The 22,638-nt window shown below is 38.2% G+C and overlaps 1 protein-coding gene across 2 annotated transcripts in view; it reads left to right on the forward strand.

Annotated features, from left to right (window-relative positions):
• The window catches only part of CDADC1 (cytidine and dCMP deaminase domain containing 1), a 51,708-nt gene extending 31,623 nt beyond the window's left edge, over window positions 1-20,085 (forward strand). The window contains exons 6-11 of one of the 2 annotated variants that reach the window (XM_051987351.1): window positions 3,904-3,953; window positions 7,812-7,981; window positions 9,555-9,744; window positions 12,102-12,162; window positions 12,552-12,636; window positions 13,582-13,679. In XM_051987351.1, the coding sequence (XP_051843311.1) occupies window positions 3,904-3,953; window positions 7,812-7,981; window positions 9,555-9,744; window positions 12,102-12,162; window positions 12,552-12,595 (515 nt within the window). In that variant the 3' untranslated portion in view covers window positions 12,596-12,636; window positions 13,582-13,679. Of the gene's footprint in view, window positions 1-3,903; window positions 3,954-7,811; window positions 7,982-9,554; window positions 9,745-12,101; window positions 12,163-12,551; window positions 12,637-13,581 lie in introns of both variants that reach the window. The other variant, XM_051987352.1, reaches the window with a different exon arrangement.
• Window positions 20,086-22,638: the final 2,553 nt, after the last annotated feature.

Raw genomic sequence — 22,638 nt, forward strand, 5'->3', positions numbered from 1 at the left:
TGGAAAAAAGTTCCATTAGGGAAGGATCATGGATCTCGAGCTGGAAAGGACCTTGAAAGCTATCTAGTCCAACCCCTGTCATTTTATAGGTGAGGAACTGAGAATCAGGATAGGATAAGAGCTTGTATTAAATTTATTTAAGCTTCCATTGCTGTTACTTTTCTCTATCCTTATCCTTTGAACCATTGGTCATTGAAAGGTGTCTATGATCCAGATAGATTTCCCTTCATTTAATTAGTTGGCTATCATTCTAATTAGTAGATACCAAAATAATTTCATGACAAGTTTATTTTTAATTGATTGTGAATGATTCAGATAATATAATTCATCCCAATTTTGACTAGAGAAAGTGGAAACAGAATGTGTTTCATTTTCTTTGGGTTTTTTTGCCTTATTGTTATTCAGGCAGAAATTAACTCATTTTTAAAGCAAATGTGATCTGTTTTTTTTTTTTATTAGAAATTATTGATTTGATAAGCTGTTAGTTTATTTGTACCATAAATTAAGCTTAAGTCCAAGGTGCTTTATGTGTACTGTTTTTAATGTCAGAAACTTATAAGATGAATTGTTTGAAACCACAACCAGAGACTGTAAAAATGTTCCTGCAAATATTCTATGATCTTAAGAGAAACAGTCTGAATAAAAAGGGGTTGGACTGCAATCTTTAAGGTTGTTTCTAGCCTCTGTGAGTCTGTGTTTGAGAATTTTCTTGGGACAAACCTTAGAATTTTCAATTGTTATAAATTTGGAATTAGCTGTTGTCAATTGAGAAAAGAGTGTCAATAAAATTTTAGAATTAGTTGAAAGTATATTTACACATTTTTTTCCATAGCTTTGAGGCTTCCAAAACAGAACCAAAATTTTATATAAATGAGAATTTTTTCCCTGCATTTACTTTGCAGAGAAGGTACAGATAGGCATTAATAGTTTCCTTGCCTTAGGAATTCCCTATGTTGATGAAATCACAGGTCTAGACCCTCTACCTATTAAAAAAAACTGTAAGATTTTTGTAACTCATTCTCTTCTTAACCAGAACTGACAAACATTTTTCTTATTCTTTCTGACAGTCATCAGATTAAAATTAAAGGGGTTGATCCCCAAATGAAAAATCCGTAATGACAGTGTTTGCTTAAGCCCAGTTGACCATGTGTCCATATGATTGTGTTTGGGAAATCTTGGTTATAAATAACTCAATATTTTGTGCCTGTGATAAAGCTGAAATTATAAGAGATATTAAGCTGGAAGTTTAAAGCCGAGTTCTAGGCAGTTTTTCCATACCCATTTTGTTGGTCTGTAACAGGTATGTGGCACCGTAGTGCACTGAGAGCTGGACCTGGAAGGTTTCCCATCTAGTCCCAAACACAGGCAAAGCTGTCTGACGGTGGGCATGTCCCGCAGCTGGCCTTCCTGTACAGGGGAGTAATACCACCTGCAATGCAAGGTCCTCTGGAGGCTAAAATAAGATAGGCTTATGAGATGTTTTACAAACTAAAGAGCTCCACACAAGTGCTAGCTAGCCAGTGTAGAGAGAGGATGAAATATGCATCTACTCACAAGGAATTTCAGAGCAAAAGTAAAATGCAAGTTGACAGTTGCTTTTGAAAAGAAAAGACACAAATGTCAGATGACAGTTCTGCTATCCTAAATTTCCTTAATCAAAAATTTTATTTTGACAAAAGTATTTGGGAGATTTTTTTCCACACCTATGCGTTGATAATTGGTTTTGTGTGCTATGGGATGGATATATAAATTAATTCAACCCTTGGAGTGATTTTTTTCTTTTAGATCTAGAAAGAATTGATTCTTTTAACAACGATTCCCATGCTTATTAATGACTTGCACATTTTTTTGTGTTTATACTAAAGAAATAGATCTTTCATCATACTGTTTATTTAATGCACCTTGGAGTCAGGAATCCTGTATTCTACTGAAAAAAGGCCTCAGGTTGGGTTGCACAGCTGTAGGAATTTTTGAATGGCCCTATGTTTTTCAAGCTTTTAGCTTCATTAATACTCTTATACTAATGTCTGACATAACTATAAAGTGTTTTTTGTTTTGTTTTTAATAACATAATTAATCTTGCCATCGAGGCTTAAAACTTAACATATTGGTGGGAGAAGCAGACCCATAAAACTTGAATTATTTTTTTCTGTTTCAGATTTTTATTTATTGTACACAGTACAATATTTATTTATTTTTTCTCAGTACAATTTTTCTCAGAACAGAGATTTCAGTTTTATTATATTTTATGTTTATGACTTCTGTCACTTGCTTCAGAAATGAACATGGGGTCATAGGTTGAGCTTTTTGTTCTTTTTTGAGGTAAACTGAGAAAGACAGGGAAGGAGTAAAATGTGTTTTTAAATAAAATCTTTTTTACAAACCTCATGGCAACTGTTTTTAACTTTTTTAATGTATTTATTTCTCTCATGCTTGTATTTTTCCCACAAGACTATTCTTCTGCAATTTATATTTCTTTTCAATGACTAGAATGATAGGAAGATCTGAATATTTCTGAGTAATATAAATCTTAAACCCATTATTTTAGAATTTTTTGTGTTATTTAATCCTTCACCTCTCACTTTGAGGGGAAAGATTTCCATTATGACATACTAGTTTAGAAGAAGGTTTGAAAAGTTTCACTTAGCCCTGATTGTTCTATGAAATGGTCTGCCAGCAGGCCCTATGAGCTGATCTTTCATCTTAATAGTTCATAGCAATAACACAGTTATGTATTATTGTTCAGTCATTTTAGTGATGTCTGATCTTCCATGATCCCATTTGAGATGTTCCTAACAGAAATATTGGAGTGCTTTGTCATTCCCTTCTCCAGCTCATTTTACAGATGAGGAAACTGAGGCAAACAGGATTAAGTGACTTGCTTGGGATCACACAGCTAGGATGTATCTGAAGCCAGATTTGAATTCAGGTCTTCATGACTCCAGACCTGGCGCATTCTCCACTTCTCCACCTAGCTGTCCTTAAGATTTCCTCACAACAGTCCTGTGAATGAATGGGCCCTCATTTTAAAGCTGAGCAAATTAAGACTCTAGGTTGAGTATGTGGCAGAGTGGGACTGAAAGTAGATTCAGTCCCCAGATCTAGTTTCCTTCCCATTCTCTGGCTGAGCTGCAGATTCACCATGGCAACAATAGGGTGTAAGTCCCAAAATTGGCATCTATGGTCAGCTCAGCCTTTGTAGCCAAGCTCTGGTATGAAGTACCTGACTTTCTATACTGGAAGCCTTCCAATACCTTTCTGGGAACAATGAAGAGACCTGTTGTCATCAAAGCAACAGTGGAGCATTTTTGTTGTTTTGTTTTGTTTTTAATTCAATGGTATTTTATTTTTCTAATTACATGTAAAGATAGTTTTCAGCATTCATTTTTATAAGATTTTGAGTTAGTTTTTTTTTTTTTTTCTCACACCCTCCCTTATCTCTCCGCTCTCCAAGACAGCAGGCAATCTGATATAGGTAAATACATGTACAATCATTTTAAACCTATTTGGTGGAGCATTTTTGGAAATGTTCTGGACTTAGAAGACCTTTTGCTCAATATTGTCTTTGGATTGCCTTTTAACAATATTTTAGTTCAATTAAAAATATTTCTGCCTTGTTCCTCCATTGAAATAAAAAAAAAAAAAAAACCTTTGTAAAAAATGTATAAATCTGATGTTTCTTAGCTACATGAGGATGGGAAAATAATTTAATATTTCTCAATGTTTTCTGATCTGTAAAGTAGGAATAACTCTTGTCCTGCTTACTTAAAGCACTATGTAAGTATGAGCTGTATTACAATTTTTAAGTTTTTCTTATAAGAAAGCACTTTTTCCTCCAAACACTTGGTGGCTTAAATTTAAGTTTTAAGTTTGTTTGTTTGTTTGTTTTTTTGGTTAATTCAGAGGATCACAAAACAGGAGTTGGAGCTGTGATTTGGGCAGAAGGGAAATCTGTAAGTATGAAAGAACTCTTAGCAATTCTATTTCTACTTTTATTTTGTTGCTGAATCTTTATTGAATTTGAACTGAGTTGAAATTTTGGTAGTTTACAATTTTTAGGATGGGATAAGTAAGTAGGACTCTGTTATATCCCTGAACATTTGTCTCAGTCTCACATCAATATTGTCTCATCTAATGCTGAACTGCACTAGGATTACTGGTTTAGCAGCAGCCTAGGCCCTGGTATATATTATAGATGATATAATTAAGAGTCAAAGCCCTATTTCACTATTCTATCTTTGTGAATCTAGTGCAGCATCCTGCACAGAAGGAAAGGAGCCTAATAAATGTTTATTAAATTTAATTAAGTTTTCAATTCAATGAGATAGGTTTGTTTGCTTCTGGTCTTTGTCATTGCAAGGAAATCATTGACCGACCTTTTAGAGTAATACCTTAGCATCATTGGGGATGGCTATTGTGAACTAATCCTTAGGTTTTTAAGTCCTAAAGACTTTTATTTTGGCTGTTGTTCCTAGAAATATCTTTTCTAAAGCAGATTATTATACTCAATGTATTTATTTGCTCTTGTAGAAGTGCAAGATTCAAAAAAAATTTTTTTAACTTATGAAATGGATTGTGTATTTTTTTCTTACATGGCATATTTTGACTCTTTCTTGATGATATATCATCATTCTGGGCATCAGATAGTATATTGTGCTATGATGATTGTCATATGATGATTCCCTAAGGAACTTTTGACATGTGGAGGACTTAGTTTCCCTACACCAGTGGTCTTAGGCTGTTTTGCTTTTTGAGAAAACTTATTGTTGCTTTTTTTTCCCCTTTGTTTACTAGCACTCCCTTCCAGACTCTTTTGAGAAAGGAGATAATCTCCTGAAAGAGAATTGGACCTAGATTAGGAGGGTAGTAATCATCATAACACTACCTGATACCCATAATGATGATGATGTATCATCAAGAAAGAATCAAAATATGCCATTTAAGAAATGGATACACAATCCACTTCACATATTTTTAAAAATATTTAATTTTGTACTTCAGTAAGATCAAATAAATACATTCTGAGTATGATGTGCTTTAGAAAAGCTATTTCTAGGAACAACAGCCAAAATAAAAGTCTTTGGGACTTAAAAAGCCCAGGATTTGTTCATGATAATCATCCCCCCATATACACACAGTATATCAGGGCTTGAGGTGTGGACTTATTGGGGCCTTGGTCCCATTTTTCTTGGTGGCTCAGAAGCCCTTTTTTGCCTTTCTAGGCTGTAAAACATGTTCTGTAGAATTAAAATTGCCAGGTAAGTAATCATTACATAAATGAAGTGTTAATAATGTATGTCAGATGCCCTTGTTGGTCAATTCTCATTTGTATTCAATTCTCATTAACTCACTATTTCATTCTCCCTAATGATTATTCCTGACTTTTTCCATATGTTTTGAGGTCCGTCTCTCTCCTTATTACATGTAGAGTAGACTCCAATTTCTGATCCACCCGACGTTAAATATTTTACTTTGTGCCAGGTAGAAGACGAGGCATTGGGGATACTAACATAGCCCTGTCTCCTCAAGAACTTGCCTTTTACCAGGGCTGTGATGTACAAATAAGTGTTTGCTGTGCATGATAATTTGAAGAGGAGAAAACAAGTGAAGGGTCCAGAAGGCTTCACAAAGAAAGTGTCATACACATTGAACGAGACTCTAGGGAGGAGGAGGAAAGGAAGTGCCATGGAGGAATGAGGAGCCCAGGCAAGGGCATGAAAGTGAGAGGGACAACACTAAGATTTAGACCCCAAGTCCCTCATTTCCAAAAATGGAGGACTGTCGCCTACTCCAGAAGCACAAATGCAACATTTCAGCTAAACTGGCCGCCTCAGTATTTTCCAAGCAGAGTATGATGTCTCTGGCCTCCGTGCTTCTGCAAAGACTGTGCCTCTTGTCTAGAACCTGTCCCCTCTGTGTCTTTGACCCTTAAGAGTCGTGGATTTCTTGTGATTAGCTGTCTCTGCTTTATCAAATTCTCTTCCATTTTTATGTCACGTCACGTCCTTTCTCGATGGCACAATTTCTGTTCTTCGTTTTGGTCGGGGGTGTCCCTAACAGGTCAGGTCCTGGCCCATATTGCACTGACTTATAAGTGCTTCCTGAATGGCGTCGCTCTTTCTGTCTGCCGCCACACGCCTTGCCCGCTCTCTGCTCCTCTCCCCGCCCCTGCCCCATGCAGCCAGGGACCAGCCTGTCCCTCTCTGACTCTGCACCCTGGGGCACCTTGCTGTTCTTGGGCCAGTCTTTCCTGCTCCAGTTCACCTCTCATACTTGTAGCAGAAAAGCATTTGAAACACCTCTCTTGAGAGTCCTTTAGTGCTTCCTGTTGTCCTTTGGGGAAAGATTCCTTCCCCTGCCATTCAAGGCTCATGGAATGGGAGGTCTTGGCCCCTGACCAGAGCCTGTTCCTCATTGCCCCAGGACTTGGCTCCTGCTCTTGCTTGGGTCTGGGGGGGTCATCTCCCCCCTTACCAATGACATTTTTAAAGCTTGACCCAAAGATTACTGACACAAAGAATATATGTAACTATTAATTTCCTCTTTTTGATCTCTAGTAGCTTGTTTTGTGCTTCTCTAATGCAGCGAGAATCTAGAGGCAGCCAATGGGAGGCCCGGGCCTAAGGTCATGTCTGAACCCAGTGAGCTGGGCAAGGCCCTAGCCTCAGTTTGCCTCAGTTTGCTTAGGTGTAAAATGGGGATGATAATGACACCTCGCTCCCAGGCGGCTGTGGGGCTCCAGGGGTTTTCTTGGCAGAGATCTTGGGGCATCTTCCTGTTCCCTTCCCCCACTGGCTTGCCCAGGGTCTCCCAACTGGGAGATATCTAAGGCCTGATGGCCTAGTACTCCATCCACTGCACCATCTGCCTGCCCATCTTATCTGAAGTAGGAGCCTGGCACGGAGCCTTCCTCTCAAATGGGCCTTTAGTAGATGACTACTGAACACATGGCAGTTGGTGGAATTTTTACATAATGAGTCTTTTGATAGGGTATCATTGATGTCTCTGCATTCTAGTTTGTGAAGATAGTAGCTTATTTCTAAACCTAATTATAAGCTAGTAATAAATATCAACTTTTGACAACTGATAGATAATTTCAGATTGTGACTCCTAGGACACCAAAGAAGAAAACAAAAAGTTCTTTGATGGAAAAGAAAATCTTTTCAAATATATATAGTTGGTATTCTGTAAATAACTCCTATCCATGTGGCTCATTTTCTTCATTAATAAAGGCCAATGTCTCTAAATTAAAGTGGTGCTTACTGTTGGAAATTGTATTTTGCGACCATTCCTCTTTTCACATCTCATGGCAGGACCTTTTTTTCAAGTGATTTGTTAACTTCTTAACACACTAATAGCACAAAATATCTCTTGCAGCACATTATTCAATAGGCAATTTATCAAGTTACTTCTTTTTATCCCAAACATTACTGCATAACAGGGGTAACCAAAAAGCATAGTAGATAGTTTATGATTTCCAGAAGTTTATAAATCTATTTAGATAAACAATGCAAAAGTATATCTTAATGTGTATTAAATACACGTTATACACACAAAAATACATCTCAAACAATTAGGGAATAGTCCCAGAGATAACATAATGAAGATAACATTCACAAACTATATGAGATTATTTGGTCATGATTTTTTTTCCCATGAAACATAACTTTGACCAGACTACATTAAAAATATACATACCTATACTGGTACAAAGCAGCATGATGACTTTGGGGAGTATGATATATATGCATGATGAATTATTTTTAAAACATCTTGATGAGTTTAAAATTAAACATATTGGTTGTTTGCAGAAAACCTGTGATGGAACAGGGGCTATGTATTTCATTGGATGTGGTTATAATGCCTTTCCTGTTGGATCTGAATATGCTGACTTCCCACACATGGATGACAAACAGAAAGACCGAGAGATAAGAAAGTTCAGATACATTATCCATGCTGAACAGAATGCCTTGACATTTAGGTATGGGAATGTTTTTGCATGTGGGTATATTTCTTAATAAGAGTGGGAGTTTGGTGCAGAGGGTGGCTTTCTTTCAGACATTTTTGAATAGCTTTTATTTTTCAAATACTGGACAATCATTTCAGAAAAATTAGGATTGTTTTTGCTAAACTTGGCTGTTCATGAATGGCATGCATCTTAGGCCCCTTGGCTAAGACATTTCTAGAACTTGTCTGACTTTTTTTTTGCTTTTTGGTCTTGCTCTCTCTACACTGCCTGTAAATATTGAGATCTCCTTTGCTTCCTATATCTTTAGAACGTCATTTAAAAAAATCATATAGCATTTATTTAATACTTCAAGGATCCTTCCTCTTCATTGTGGGTACTTTAAACCAATGCAGATCACAAACCCTACAGCTTAGTATTTGGTCTCCACCAGTGGCTTTGGCTAAGGGTTTCACTGCCTGTTGATTCTGTTTTTCCAGATGTGTTAAGGCTGGTCCTCAGGCAGCCTAGAACACATTGCTTTAGAGATTTGACCTGCTTATCTTGTATTTTACTGTCTTGTTCAAAAAGCCATGTATATGTCCTTGCTCGATGGTGAACTCAAGGGCAGGGACTGTCATTTGCTTTTCTTTGTATTTCCAGTGCCTTAACATAGTGCTTAGCACATAGTAGATGTTTAATAATTGCTTATTTACTGATGGACTGACAAACATACTGCACTCTGGTATGATGATATTAGCACCATTAACATTATAATACTTGATAAGATTCTTTTCAACCATTTCATCATTGGTAGCTTAAAACAAAGGATTTGGAAATAAAAAATCCTCATCATCTTCATTGAAACTTGTGAGGGAAAAGAAGATTGTAAATGGCCTCCTTTTAGTGTTCTTAAAGGAGTTCTTCCTAACCTAGAGTTTGCTTGTGAAAATTTGCAAGAACTTAGCCTGTGAAATCTGTTCTTTTCTTATACTTCATTACTGTGACATTTGCTGTATTTGTGGGGGAGTAGTTTTGTCATATTTAGTTTTTATAAAGTAAATTGTTAGGGCACGGGCAATATGGTAGAATAAGATTACAATAAATACAGCTCAAAACATAAATATAAAGAGCATGATAAAAGATGCTTAGCTTTTTAAGAGGGTGAGAGTCCTTTCTCTGTTGTGAACTCCATGAAGACATAAATGAAATTTATCTAATAAAAAACTCGGCATAGTGCTCTTTACACATAGTATAGATTCTAAATAAATGTTGGAATTGGATTGAACCCCCAAAGCTATATTATATAAAAAGTAATCCCATTGTGCTTATAATTCACTATTTTCTCTTTTCATTTTTTTACATCTGCCATTTTTTATTTTGTGTAATTAGTCTTTGTACCAACTCTTGCAATATTTTAAAATCTTAACTAATTTTTGTGAATGCTTAAGTCAAATGTACTTTTTCACCAGCAGTAAGCTTAATCACTATTTTTAAAATTGCTATGTATAGTTTTAAGGAAATTTGTTTCTGTCTATTCTCAGATTATTTAAAGTTTTCTTTAAAAGAATAGTTTAACATTTCCTTAAGTTTTTCTCATTACTTCCAGGTGTCAAGAAATAAAACCAGAAGAAAGAAGTATGATTTTTGTGACTAAGTGCCCATGTGATGAGTGTGTGCCTTTAATTAAAGGTGCAGGCATCAAACAAATCTATGCAGGAGATGTAGATGTTGGAAAGAAGAAGGCAGACATCTCTTACATGAGGTTTGAGGAACTTGAGGGTGTTAGCAAATTTACGGTAAGTAAATGAAAGTGTTTTTCAACAGCGTCCTTCCCTTTGTGAGGTTAGGAGATCAGAGCACGGCTTGCCACTTGTTTGAGCTTTATGAAAACTGTGGTGATTGCTTCGGTTCAGGCACACTCAGATTATGAACACTGAGCTTGCAGACATCTGTACGGACAGAACTTCACTCCTCCCCCCCAAACCAGGTGTCCTTGCCATGTGGTCTCAATTGGACCTTTGGTCTAAGGAGGGAAAGTGTGGTTAGAAATGCCACGCTCCCTTTATTTAGTTTCAGGATGATTCTCTACTTCAGGCATATTTCTTTCTCATGTATGCACAGACTTGTTTTTAATCCTTTATTCTCTCATCCTAACCTAATCACTTCAGGAGCATCTCTTATTTCTTTCTCAAATCCCTGAAAAAAAGTGCTAAACAATGCTTGTTCCTGTAGCGATAATGATCATAAATATGCAGGTCATGTCACTGGAACCAGAGCTTGGGAGTCCTCAGCCCAGCCAGATTCACATTGTCCCCCCTCCTCTAGACAGACTCTGGCCCTAGCATCTGGGCCTTTCAGGAGTCGGGCCAGATGTCCAACCCCCGGGGTCAGCCTAGTGACCTTTGTCCGAGCCCCTGCCCCAGGTCAGTGGGCCATAAGGGTGGCAGCCGCCGCTGGTGGGCAGAGTCCACGGCCGGCTCCCCGGGCGAGGGTGTTCTGTATGATGTCATTACATCGCCAGCTGGGCAGAGTGCAGCTTCCCCGTGGCCACAGTTGGCCACCTCCTCACACTCTCTTGTTGTGCCATCTTGCGCCTTTGGATGGTTTGTGTTGGACCATGGGCATTGTGGGTCTGCGTATCTGGCTTGCCCTCTTGTCTTCCCATCTGCTTTTCCAAGGCCTTAGGAAGACCTTTCTGGCCAGGCTGAGGGGCCCCCCATCCTGCAGTAGCTAGGGTTTCTTGTTGGAATTCAGGTCAGCAAAAACTTATCACAAAGATGCATGGGAGTTAAATGCTTTTATACATGAAAATGAATTGGTTTTTCTTTTGATTATTTTTCACCATATCATTGGGAGGTAATTGGTTCTGCTTTGGAATATTGCCCAACAGGAGTGGCAAATGCTATCTTAAACACTAGCTTAATAAAGTAAACTGCTGGTCATTTCCCAGACTACTTTTAAGTGACCCCCATAGAACCACATTTTCATCTACCTAAGGCCATGGATACCCCTGTTAAAAACTGAAGCCCTCAGTGCCACAAGGCACAGGGAGCTGGGCCTGGAGTGAGCAAAAACTGAAGTCAAATCCAGCCTTAGACAGTCACTAGTTGTGTGACTTTGTCTGGACAAGTCACTTTGCCTCTCTGCCTTGGTTTTCCCATCTCTAAAACCTCTCAGGGTTGTTGTGAGGATCAAAGAGAGAATAATTATAAAAAAGCTCCTAGTGTACAATAGGCACCTAAATGAATGTTCTCTTTCCTTCTCAGCAGAGGCCTGGAAGTAAGGTGGATTCTGAAATCAAATTAGACAAAGTGTCTGTCTGTTTTTTAAATTATTATAAAATGAGAAAGTAGTGAAGGAAAATCCCCTAGTAAATATTTTCAGAAGGTGCCAGCTCACGGCTGCAATCTCTCACTGTGTCCTTAGGGACTTCTCTGCCCAGGCTTTACCATATCCATATGGGAGGGAGGCCTTAGCATGTGGTCCTAGGCCTCGGGCACAGGTTGTAAATGGCCTTGGCCCAGGGGAAGTCCTGTTCTCCCCGCCCTTCAGCCCAAGAGAAGTCCTGTTCTCCCCGCCCTTCAGCCCGGGAGGAGTCCTGTTCTCCCCGCCCTTCAGCCCGGGAGGAGTCCTGTTCTCCCCGCCCTTCAGCCCAGGAGGAGTGCTCCTCTGTGCTCTTCGCTGAAATCTGTCTTGTCTTGTGCCCCAGGGCCCGGGATGCCAGCCAGCCAGCTAATGGGCAGACCCATTCCTGCCTCTGTGCTCAGGGAGACTGGCTTCCGCTTGGGACTTTGTCTGGCCCCGTGATTTTCAGGAGGGGATTTTCAAGCCAGGCTGGAGGATGGACAGCCCCTGTGCCCACAAATTACTCAAAGCCTTTTTTCCTCTGGGCGTGTCCTTTCATTTCTCTGGGTCTGCTTCCTTACCTGCATAATGAGTAGAGTTATTAGATGATCCTCAGGAACCCTTCTTGTTGTCCCTTCAAGGGACAATAACACAGCACTCTGTAATGCAGATATGTAATGAAAGTGCTTTGGAGGGGAGGGGGCACTGGTCTCCCTTTTCTTGTCTTTTCATTGTTTTAGAAGCATGGAGTTTTGTAGTGTTTTTGTACTTTTTTTTTAAATAAATGAAATGCTTGGGCCTTTTACAGTGGCAACTGAATCCAACAGAAACGCATATTCTGGGATTAGATGACTCTGAAACCGTAGAGAGTAAGTATTGCGTTGTACTGGCAAGTGACTTGTTATTAAATTACAAGATGTATAGATTCGGGAACCAAATTTATCTTAAGGATATCAAGGGATATTTTCCCTTTACTAAGTGGATATTTGCCATATAAGCAATTGATTTAATGTGTGCAGTTATGTGATCCAAATTTATAAATCAAATCCATGCTTGTAGGTCAAATCAATTAAAACACAAATATAGACGTATCCAACATCAAAATCAGCTTTTTAAGCTAATATAGAGGATAAGAAAGTTAACTTCATAAAACCAAATATATGCATTGTTAAACAGTGAATTTCATTATCCAGAATGATGGGGGGGAGGGATAGAAAGATTCTGATTAACTGAGAGTTATTCTGTGTCTCATACCTAGGTTTCCAATTTTCAAAGAATTCAAATACGATTCAGTACAACTAACACTAGCTATACTGAACTTAATTTAATCTTGGATTCAAAAGGTACGTCAGGGCTTAAGAAGACATCCTAATATAGTGGGAAATGAATTTTTAAAGAAGGGTTTAAAAACCTGAGTTCACATCCCAGTTCTGATGCCTGTGTAACTTCAGTCAATTCACCCAAACTTACTGGACTTATTTGCTCATCTATAACTTGAGGTAGTTGGACTAATTCATCTCCACAGTTCCTTTCCAACTCATAATTGAGAGCCTCTCTTATTGTATAATTTTACAAAAATTTGAGTTATGTAAGCCTTTATGGTTGGTCAAATTCTAAATCAAGAATTCTTAACCCATGGGGTCAGTGGATAAGATTTCAGAATGTCTCTATACTTGGATGGGAAAAATTATGTCTTTACTTTCACTAAACTCTTAATTGAAAATAAGCATTTCCTTCAAATTATCATTCTGAGAGAGGTTCTATTGGATTCCCCAGACTGTCAAAAAGGTTGAGAACCCTTGATGTAATTAAACACAAGTTTATGCTGCAACAAAGTGATATTTATTCAATAATTAGTAACACTATAAATCAAACTCATCCTGCCATTAATAATATATTTGAGAGGAATTAAGTAAAATCTGTTTTATGTTATGAGTAAACAATTAAAAATTTAATTCTAGCCTTTTAGCATTTACAAAGTTTTAGGCAAATATATGTTTTAATTAAAATAGAAACCATAAATCAGAAAGTTTCAGGTTTAATTTAGGTTCCTTGAGATGAGTGGCATTTTGCACTGATTAATGCATGACCTATCGGCCTTAGATTAAGTCTGAATGTTAATCCAGCATGGGTTTGTTTCATCCTGTCACCATACAAACTGATTACTAGAATTTCTACTTTAAACAAAAATTTTTCTTAAATTATATTTTCATTTAAAATTGGTCTTCCAAATGTTACTATTTTAATCCATTTACTATGTTTAAAGAAGCTTTCTTCCTGTGCTTCAGATGGTGTCTTGAGACCAGACTCTAAGTTAATGGATGAAGAACGTCACCAAAACAAAAAGTTATGTCTTGGAAACCACTAAAAGAAAAGAACATCCTGCCTGAATCAGAAAGGAGGCCAAGAGGATTTTTATTGCACTTTTAAAAGTCATCCTTGTAGCCTCTGCAAATAAGGATTGAGTTTAGGGAATAATTGACAAGTATTTTTAAGGAAGTTAATTTATTACTGGGATGTGAATAATGTTAATGAGAATATTTTCATTTTAGATTTCCTTGTATGTTTTCTAGAGTACAGTAGTTGGGTGTTTTTTTTTTTTTATTACACTAAATGAGGTATCAATGAATAAGACTGTTAGATGGCTGATTTCTGTTGATATGGAGTTTAGATCAGCTAGTTATCCCAGGCCAGATCCTAGAAGTGAGTTAGCTATCCGTTTGAAGTTTAATGTATTCATTCAGACCATGAGATTGTTGTGTAGTTAACTGCCATAAAGAAATAACTGGCAACCTCATGACCTGTGAGAGTCAGAGAGCACTACCTAAAAGCCAGATTATGCCCAGGCTTTACTAATTAATAGCATCTACTCCATTTTAATTGATTCTTAGAAAGTAAGGTAATTTCTGATAGACCATGATCTCCATTTTGAAAGTTAGTTTCTAAAATGGTCATTAATTATCCCAAATCCTTTGATAAAATACAAGTCAGATTGACTCAAATGAATTATCACTAAATTATGGTGGCAGCAGGAAGAGAATATTATTCCATGACAACATTCTTGTTCATTGACATTATCTCTTAAAAGGACACTCAATCAAAAATCTTCCTCAAATTTGAGGATAATTTTAACAATAAAATATTTTAGTGTGGTAAATTCTAATGAGCACTTTAGAATTACTTATTCTATTCTTTATTGTTCCTTATAAGTGATGTTGAGAATCTTATGGCTTTAGAGTGAAAAAAGAAGACTGGGGAAAAAACAAACATTTGTTGATATTGAGATTGCTAGAACAGCCTGGGAAGTGAACAATACTTGGATTTTGAGTTCCATTTTTAACTGTTTTTTTCTTCCCCTCATTTTTAATTTACTGAAGAATTCCTGGAACATTCCCTTTGAGATAGAAAATTGAGCTTTAGTTTTGGCTGAAATATGAATAATAGTGGGAAAATCTGGTCCCTTTTTTGTATTTTTCTAGGAGTGAGGAGGGAGCATCCACTGCCTTACAGTTCTGAAAGACTGCCATCTTGTGCTGTCCAAGTTACTCATCTTCCATTTCTGCTTTCTTTTCATAGTAGCATGTGACTGTTCAAGGCTTACCCTTCTACCTGCCCAATTTTCAGCTCACCTCTGCTATTTGATTGGGGATAATATATTCAGTTAAATGTAGGGATGGGGAAGAAAGAGGATATAGAGGAGGAACACAGATAAAATATTACACCAGTTATCCAGACAACCTTTCAAAAGGGAAACTCTCTTCTGAGCAAGATATATATTCTAAGCTCTCTTCTGAGCAAGATATATATTCAATAGACACAAAAGTAATATAAACTTGTTTAATCTATATTTTTCATTTGCATCTTTGACTGGACTTGAGTTATTTTATAGTATCGCCTTTTCCAGCAGAATATTTATTATCAGTATTTATAGGATGAATACGTATTTGTATGCCAGCTTTGCTTGACCCCGAAAGGGCCAGGTGGTTCAGATGTAAAACTTATGCTAAACTGGTAAAAGTTCTCAGTGAGATCTCCTTAGGACATAAACTAGAAAGGGCTGATAGATAGCCATAGTACACAAATCCCTGCTGGTGCTTGCTATCACTATTATTATTACATTTAGCTTGCATTTTGAGGAGTTAGTTACATGTAGGTGATGGCTTAAAAGATTTATATTTTGCTTTCCCTATCTAGTAGCTTTTCAGGTTCAATTGTACTTTGTTGCAGGTTGTTTTATTCAGAAAAAAAAAAGTTGTTGAAAATAAATTATTTGGTAAATTAATTTCATTGAAGCTTTAAGCATGAATGAGATTGACCTAAGCTAAATTCGAATTGGTAATTGAAATTAAAACTGCAGCTTTGTGTACTAGCAGCAGTAGAAATTTATTTATCCAGTAGTCTTGGATGGTAGGTTTTATTCTCTGCAACAGAGTAGGAGATAAAAATTTCCACTTTATTCTATTAAATCTCTTGTCATTAATGATTGAAATGAGTTCACATGATACTTGAGGGATTTCTTCCTGCTTGCTCTTCTCCGCCTCAGCCCAATGCCAAAGATCCAGGTTCCATGGATTTTTTTTTTTTTAACCATATTGAATTGGATTATGTACATAATTTCATTGTAGCCTTTCTGGAGCTTTTGCCTTGGTCTGGAGACTTTCTTTCTCATGTCCTTTTTTAAACTGGAGAATGCAGGATGTCTTATTAGTGTTCCTTGTTTCATACTGAGAAATAGAATGTTAGTAGATAGAATTTAGTCTGTGATCTATGCTACATAAGTGCCCCAGAGCAGCTTGATGCAGTGGAGAGAGACCTAGTTCTGGGGTCATAGGACCTGAATTCAAAGGCCTGCCTCTGATGCTACCTGTATGACTTTGGGCAAAGCACTTAACCTCTCTGGCTAAAATGTGCCTGAAGCCCCTTCTAGGGCTGGGTCTCGAACGAGCCTTTTGTCTGGAACCCTAAGATATAGTCTGTGGTTCTTCGTGTGAGTCGAAGCTTAGGGAAGTCTCTGCCGCTGCATGTGAGTCAGGTGGGCACCTTGGCTTATGCCATTCGCCAGGAGCGGTGACTTTCAAAGGTCCTCGTCCAGAAGGCCGATGGCTGCCCCTTCCAGGGGACATTGCTCGCCGCCTCTGGGATGGCTTGTACAGTGTCAGCATGAAAGTTCCACGAGCTCCATTCCCAGGACCAGCTGTGGACAGATTGGGGCAGTTACTTCTTTCCAGGCTAATCCCGGCTATCAGGATGGAAACGGCCCCGTCAGACCACAGTTCTCTGACTTGACTAGAATATATCACTCTAATTCACTTGTCAAGCTTAACTTGGATAAAAACATATATGTGAAAAAGACCTTAGGAATACAACGAGACACAGGATCAAAGCGTGTTTGAGCACCCAAAGAAGGTCGGTTCAGGAGTTAAACTCCTCCAAAGTATGTTGGCCTTATTCACATTTGTCGCCAGCATCCCATTCGTTACCCTAAATAGTCTTTAAAAAACAATTTTTAAAAATTTTTTTATTTTTCAAAATACATGCAAAGAATTTTCAACATTCATCCTTGCAAAACATTGTGTTCCAAATTTTTCTTCCTCCCTTCTCTCCACCCCCTCATCAAGACAGCAAGTAGTCCATGTTAAACATGTACAATTCTTCTAAATATTAAATTTTTTTAAAAAAGAGAAGTTATGATTGACATTGGCTAATTTTAAAATGCCAAAGGAATTTATAAGTGAATTCCTTTATCACATCCAGCTAATTTGGAAATGCTGAGTCCATAAATTTATTTACACAATGACTTTTTCCATTTTGCATCATGAGTTCTAAGCTAAAAACCGCTCACAATTCCATCTGGACATGATATCAGAAGTTCAGTCCTCCTGCCCTAGCATAACTGTACTTGATTTGCAGCAGTTTTCAGTTTGGATTATAAAAGCCAGGTTATCAGCTTAGACTAGCAGACCGAAGGCATAGAAGGCCATACATACATTGATCTGGCTGGCCTTGGAGACAAAGCACAAGAATTAATCTCCAGAGCGTCGTCCTCAAAGGGGATGGGCCTAAAAGAAATCAGGCAACAGGCAAATGCACATTTTAGTCAACATGGAAATTTATCCCACAGTCGCAGTAATGATTCTTTAGGCACTTTTAATACGTCCATCAATTACAGGAAGTACTGCTAAAGAATTTTCAGGCAATGAATTTTTAAAAACTGGCTTTTAGGCTAGCAATGTCTAGAGTCACTATATTTTATACCTATTAGTGTAGCCCTTGTTGGGGTCACATTTCTAACCTCAGGAGATCTGCTGGTAAGTGCAATAATCTGCTTTTCCTCTTAGAGCAAACATTTTTAGTACTAAGATGACTAACCAACTTCCCTACTTTCTCCTAAATAGCTCATGAGCCCTATGGGCAAGCATCCTATCTAAGCCATACGTATGGTGGCTAGTTCTATTCAAGCATTTAATAAAGTGCTTAATACACTAAAATGAGTGTTATTACACTTTTGGTACCAGACAAACTTCAGTTTTCCAGAAGCACAGAAAGATTATGTCATTTAAAATGACCACTGTCAAGCAGTTTACTTGGAGTAAGCCTCAGATTTGCTTATGTACATACACATGAATCTCTAGCAGATATTTGTTTAAAATCATTCTGTAAATTTGCACTATGTAAATTATTGATGTAATGTTGAAGTTCTTTGGGATTGTTGCATTGTTCCTGTGCACTTTTTTCTCACTGTGCTCCATTTAAATGGAGCAAATTCAAGTTTTAAAGGGGTCTGCTTTAAACTGTGTAACTTGAACTCACAATTTCATAAAATGATTGTCATTATTTCTTAATATTTCCATGTCAAATACATGGTGTCCCCCCAAAATGTATATGTACTTTGGTTATTAGCTGCTATTATATTTTCTGAAAAAGAAAAGATGTTAAGAGTTATGGGCTGAAAAGATGTATATACAACTTTTGGAGAAAGCTTGTTTAGTCCCAGAAAGCAAAAGGGCCAAAATCAAGTTACATCGAGATCTTATAGTTAAGCTCATTCCTGTAAATATTTTTTTCCACTTTAAAATGCCTTTGGAAAAAAAAAGAAAATTTTACATGGTGATGATGGTCATCTTCCTACCTATTTTGGTGAAGGGGGATCAAAAAAGCTATGTGTGGTCATGATTCAACTTCTCAAATGGTTATAATGAACTGGTTATCATTTTTGAAAGAGGGCAAAATTAATGCTGCCAAACACTTGATTTGCACTTTCAAAACCAATACCTCACTCTCTATTCATAACTTGTTTTATTTACATTTTTGTGAATCATTTTCAAATTTTTTTCCTAAAGCATTTAATCAATTTTTTAAATGTTTGTCCAGTGAAAGAGCATTTTAAAAAATCAAAAATATCTAACTCATGCACAGAAATCTGTGGGGAACAAATAGAGAACTGGTACTGAGTTTCTGCTAATAAGTTCCTTGTATCCTTTCTTTTTTTCTAAAATAATTTCATTACAGACTTAGGACTCAACAACATAAACTAAGCAGAAGGAATAAAATCATGAAATCCATACTCTTAAGTTAGAAATTTTAAAAATACTTCATACTAATTTAAATAATATTTTGATCCAATCTGTGATTTGTTTTACATATGTTTGTTGCCCTTAGTTTTGTTTTTAATTCAGCCAGAGTTCATGTGAATGTATTTAACCCAATTTGTATGTCTTCACTTGTTTGGTGCTGTTAGGGCATATGTTTTTTTACTGGACTATAATATTGTATGCCCCAGTAAGCCACAAAAATTGTTTGAGTTTTTGCTAAAATTCCATTTAAAGTGAATCAGCCGTAGCTTTCAGATTGTTTTGATTCTATTCCTTGCTTACAATAGATACGAAATTCTTATTGATGATATTAGGTATATTAAAACTCTATATGTTAGTTTTGTGGTAATTTTTATTTAAAATGGAAGTTTTTTCCACCACCCTAATCATATTTCTTGCTCTTTTTTTTTTGAGAGACAATTGGGGTTAAATGATTTGCCCAGGATCCCACAGCCAGGAGGTGTTAAGCATCTGAGGCCACTGTTTGAACTCAGGTTCTCCTGACTCCAGTACTGGTGCTCTAGCCACTTAGCTGCCCAGTAATCATATTTCTTTAAAATTAGCCAGTGACTCCACCCTAATGTTGGTGGGTTACAAGGGGATGGATGTTACAGAGATGCATCTACGTCTTCCTAAGGGAACAAGAATGAAATTATGACCACTAATTCTAGCCGACAAGTTCTTTAAAACAAAAAAAGACTGGAATAAGTTTCTGTCAGATTGGCCAACCCTATTCTAATCTTTTTTAAAGGGCTAAAATTGGGGTTTCCCTGCTGTGTGTGTCCATGTGGGTGCATGCATGCAACATCTCCAGTGTGACAAGAATTAAATTCTCTAGCAGTGCTGCAATATGGGCCTTTCTCCACAGCTTAGGTGAAGGGGACCTTCCTTAGAGGTACTTTGGACTAAATCTTAAAATGTCAAGAGACAAAGAGCAAACTTTCCCTCGTTGGGTATGGGAGTTGAAATTGTCTTGTCTTTCCTGAAGGTTCAGTCTAGTATAATTTTAATTCTCAAGGGAAATAACACTGCAGTGTTGATAGAAAAATGGTCACATGGTATTTTTCTTTCTGGTTCATATAAGGAAAAAGAATTTTAACTTTTTTTCTGTATTTAAATTGATATACATCCTTGTCTGTTTTGTGATAATGGTGATTAGTAAGATTGAGTTGTGCTAATAAATTATCATTTACAACAGTATGAGGTCTCAATTTATTGTGTCCTTTAATTTGTTTCATGAGGAAAATTCTTTCCCCAAAGTGTAAGAAATGATAGATAGGTTTATCCCTGGAAGGGGCCTTCAAGGTCACCTCTACCTTCCTCATTTTACTGATGAGAAACAAGTTCAGAGAGCTGCTTGTACCCAGCCACTAAAGGTGAGAGGTGGGACTCGGAGGAGTCCATTCGGATCGAGGTCTTTTCCCACCACTGTGGTGATTCTGGATTTGGAATACGCTTTAAGGCCGGCAAAGCATGTGGACATTAGCTCATTGTGCCCCCACAACTGCGTGCATTTTACAGATGTGTCCTCTAAGATTCAGCTTAACTTGCCCAGTGTCCCACAGTGATCCTTCTGACTGCCCGACATTCTCTCCTATGCTGTGCTCCAGGCGCAGGCCCACTGTTCCAGGTAATTTTGTGTGGCCTGCCTCTCTGTAACCAACGTCCCGCCCTCGCCGGGCAGAAAAGTTCCCAGCCCTGCTCTACCCCTTCAACATTACCAGGCAAGGGCACCCCGCTCATCCCTGGCTTTCCCAAAGCTTCTTTTCTCTCAAACCCGCCTTGTCTGTGTCCCCCTGAAGAGTTAGACAGATCCGGGAGCCACCAATCCAGAACAAAGGGGCCCGCAGTCGGGGCTGCTCCGGAAGCCCATCGTCTTAAATGGAAGAGCCAGGGACGGAGAGCCCTGGAACCCCTCCAGACTAAGGAAAAGTATATGGCTGCTGCTAGCAGTAGAGATCAGGTGAGTCCCTGATAGCAGAGCTCTGGAGGCCCCAAGGACGCGAGCCAGCTGCTGAGGGACTGGCACCCAGCCCCAGCTGCTCTGCCCGGAAAAGGCTGGTGGCCTAGGCCTGCCAGGGCACGAGAGTGCCCGGGGGCGAAGCCAGAGCCCGCCCCCCACCCTCACCAGGGCCTGGGAGGACACTCCCTCCAAGACAGTGGCCCCAGCACCAGACAAGAGTCACTATTAATAAGGCAGTTGAGGCCCTTTGGATAAGGACAATGGTATATAGTTTTCCCGTTCCTGAGCCTGTATTTCCAGAATCCAACATGAAAGCCACAGAGAAAACTACAAACTAGAATTCAGCTTTTAGCAGATAGAAATGCATGTTTTTCACTCTTTTTTGGTCTTTTTTTACTTCACAAATGTTTGGATTTTTTTATTTTTTAAACAAATACTCAATTTAATTTCCAGCCCAAGTTCAATCTCCTCAAAGAATTGAACATAACTTTAAAAAATTGGGGTACAGATCTCACACTCTTACGGTATCTCCAATATGTCCAAGTCGAATTGTCGCTTGGAGTGGTTTTCATTTTGGGACTGCTTTGTATAAGGTGACTGATTAATGCATGATAAGATACCTCCCCAAGTAAGTGCGGGAGGAGCCAGGACAGGACAAGAGGTGAGGACAAAGCACTCAAGAGATTCTAGGCAGGAAAGACCATTTCCAGCTGGGGGCTGAAAAACCGTTGCTCAATTAGTAATTGGGGAAGCAAGTAAAGGACGGCTCTTTTCCTCTCGTTTCCCCCGTGGGGCACAACTGAGATGTGAAAATTGAGGCCCTGGGGAGTATGAGGAGTCCAGGAGGGCGGCCTTTGGCATCCTGATTTTTGCCTTCTTTAAAAAGAGAGTGTGAAAGCTCAAAACACCCCCGAGGGAATTAAGGAGGAAGAAATATCTTCATACTACAGAAGTCGTGACAGAATCTGAGGGCCGGGGAGAATCCCTCCGGACGGAGGCCGGGCCAGAGTGAATTCCAAAAACCTAACACGGGAGTCTTCCAGAGAGGGCCCGGGTGCCAGGGTGGGGTTTCCAAATGTGTGCAAATGCAGTTGTGATTCACACAGTGACGGCTGGAGCCTGGGACCTGGAGAGGGCAGCTATCGATTCCTGAATCTGACAACTTCCTTTTGACCATGGACATGTTATTTGTCTTGATCACAAGCAAGTTTTCTCATCTAAAAAATGATAGACCAGGGACAGCTACATGGTGCAGTGGATAGAGCACCGGCCCTGAAGTCAGGAGGACCCGAATTCAAATCGGGTCTCAAACACTTAACACTTCCTAGCTGTGAGACTCTGGGCAAGTCACTTAACTCCAACTGCCTCAGCCAAAAATAATAATAATAAAATTAAAAGTGATAGACCAATATCCAAAGGAATAGCTCATCCACTTTATAGTGTTATAGCTCTGTATGATCTATCTACCTGCCTATCTATCTAAAGATCTCACCTGCCTTATAGTGTTATCGCAAAGTTCAAATGTAGCCTCAGACACTTACTAGCTAATCAAGGAAGGCAATAATAGTACCTATCCCCCAAGGTTGTGCTAAGGAGCAAAGGAAATATTATTTCTAAACACTAAATACAGTATCTGATGCATAGTGGGTGCTATGTAAATGCCAACTGTTCTTATTTAAGTGCTTTATAAAAATTATATTTTAATTATATTTAAAATGACTTTAAGGATACTCATTCTGTACTTCTTAATCAATAGATACTCCATTAGAAGGTGAATTCTTTGAGAACAG

This window comes from Antechinus flavipes, chromosome 3 (assembly GCF_016432865.1).
Source record: "Antechinus flavipes isolate AdamAnt ecotype Samford, QLD, Australia chromosome 3, AdamAnt_v2, whole genome shotgun sequence".
In the NCBI taxonomy this organism is placed as follows: domain Eukaryota; kingdom Metazoa; phylum Chordata; class Mammalia; order Dasyuromorphia; family Dasyuridae; genus Antechinus; species Antechinus flavipes.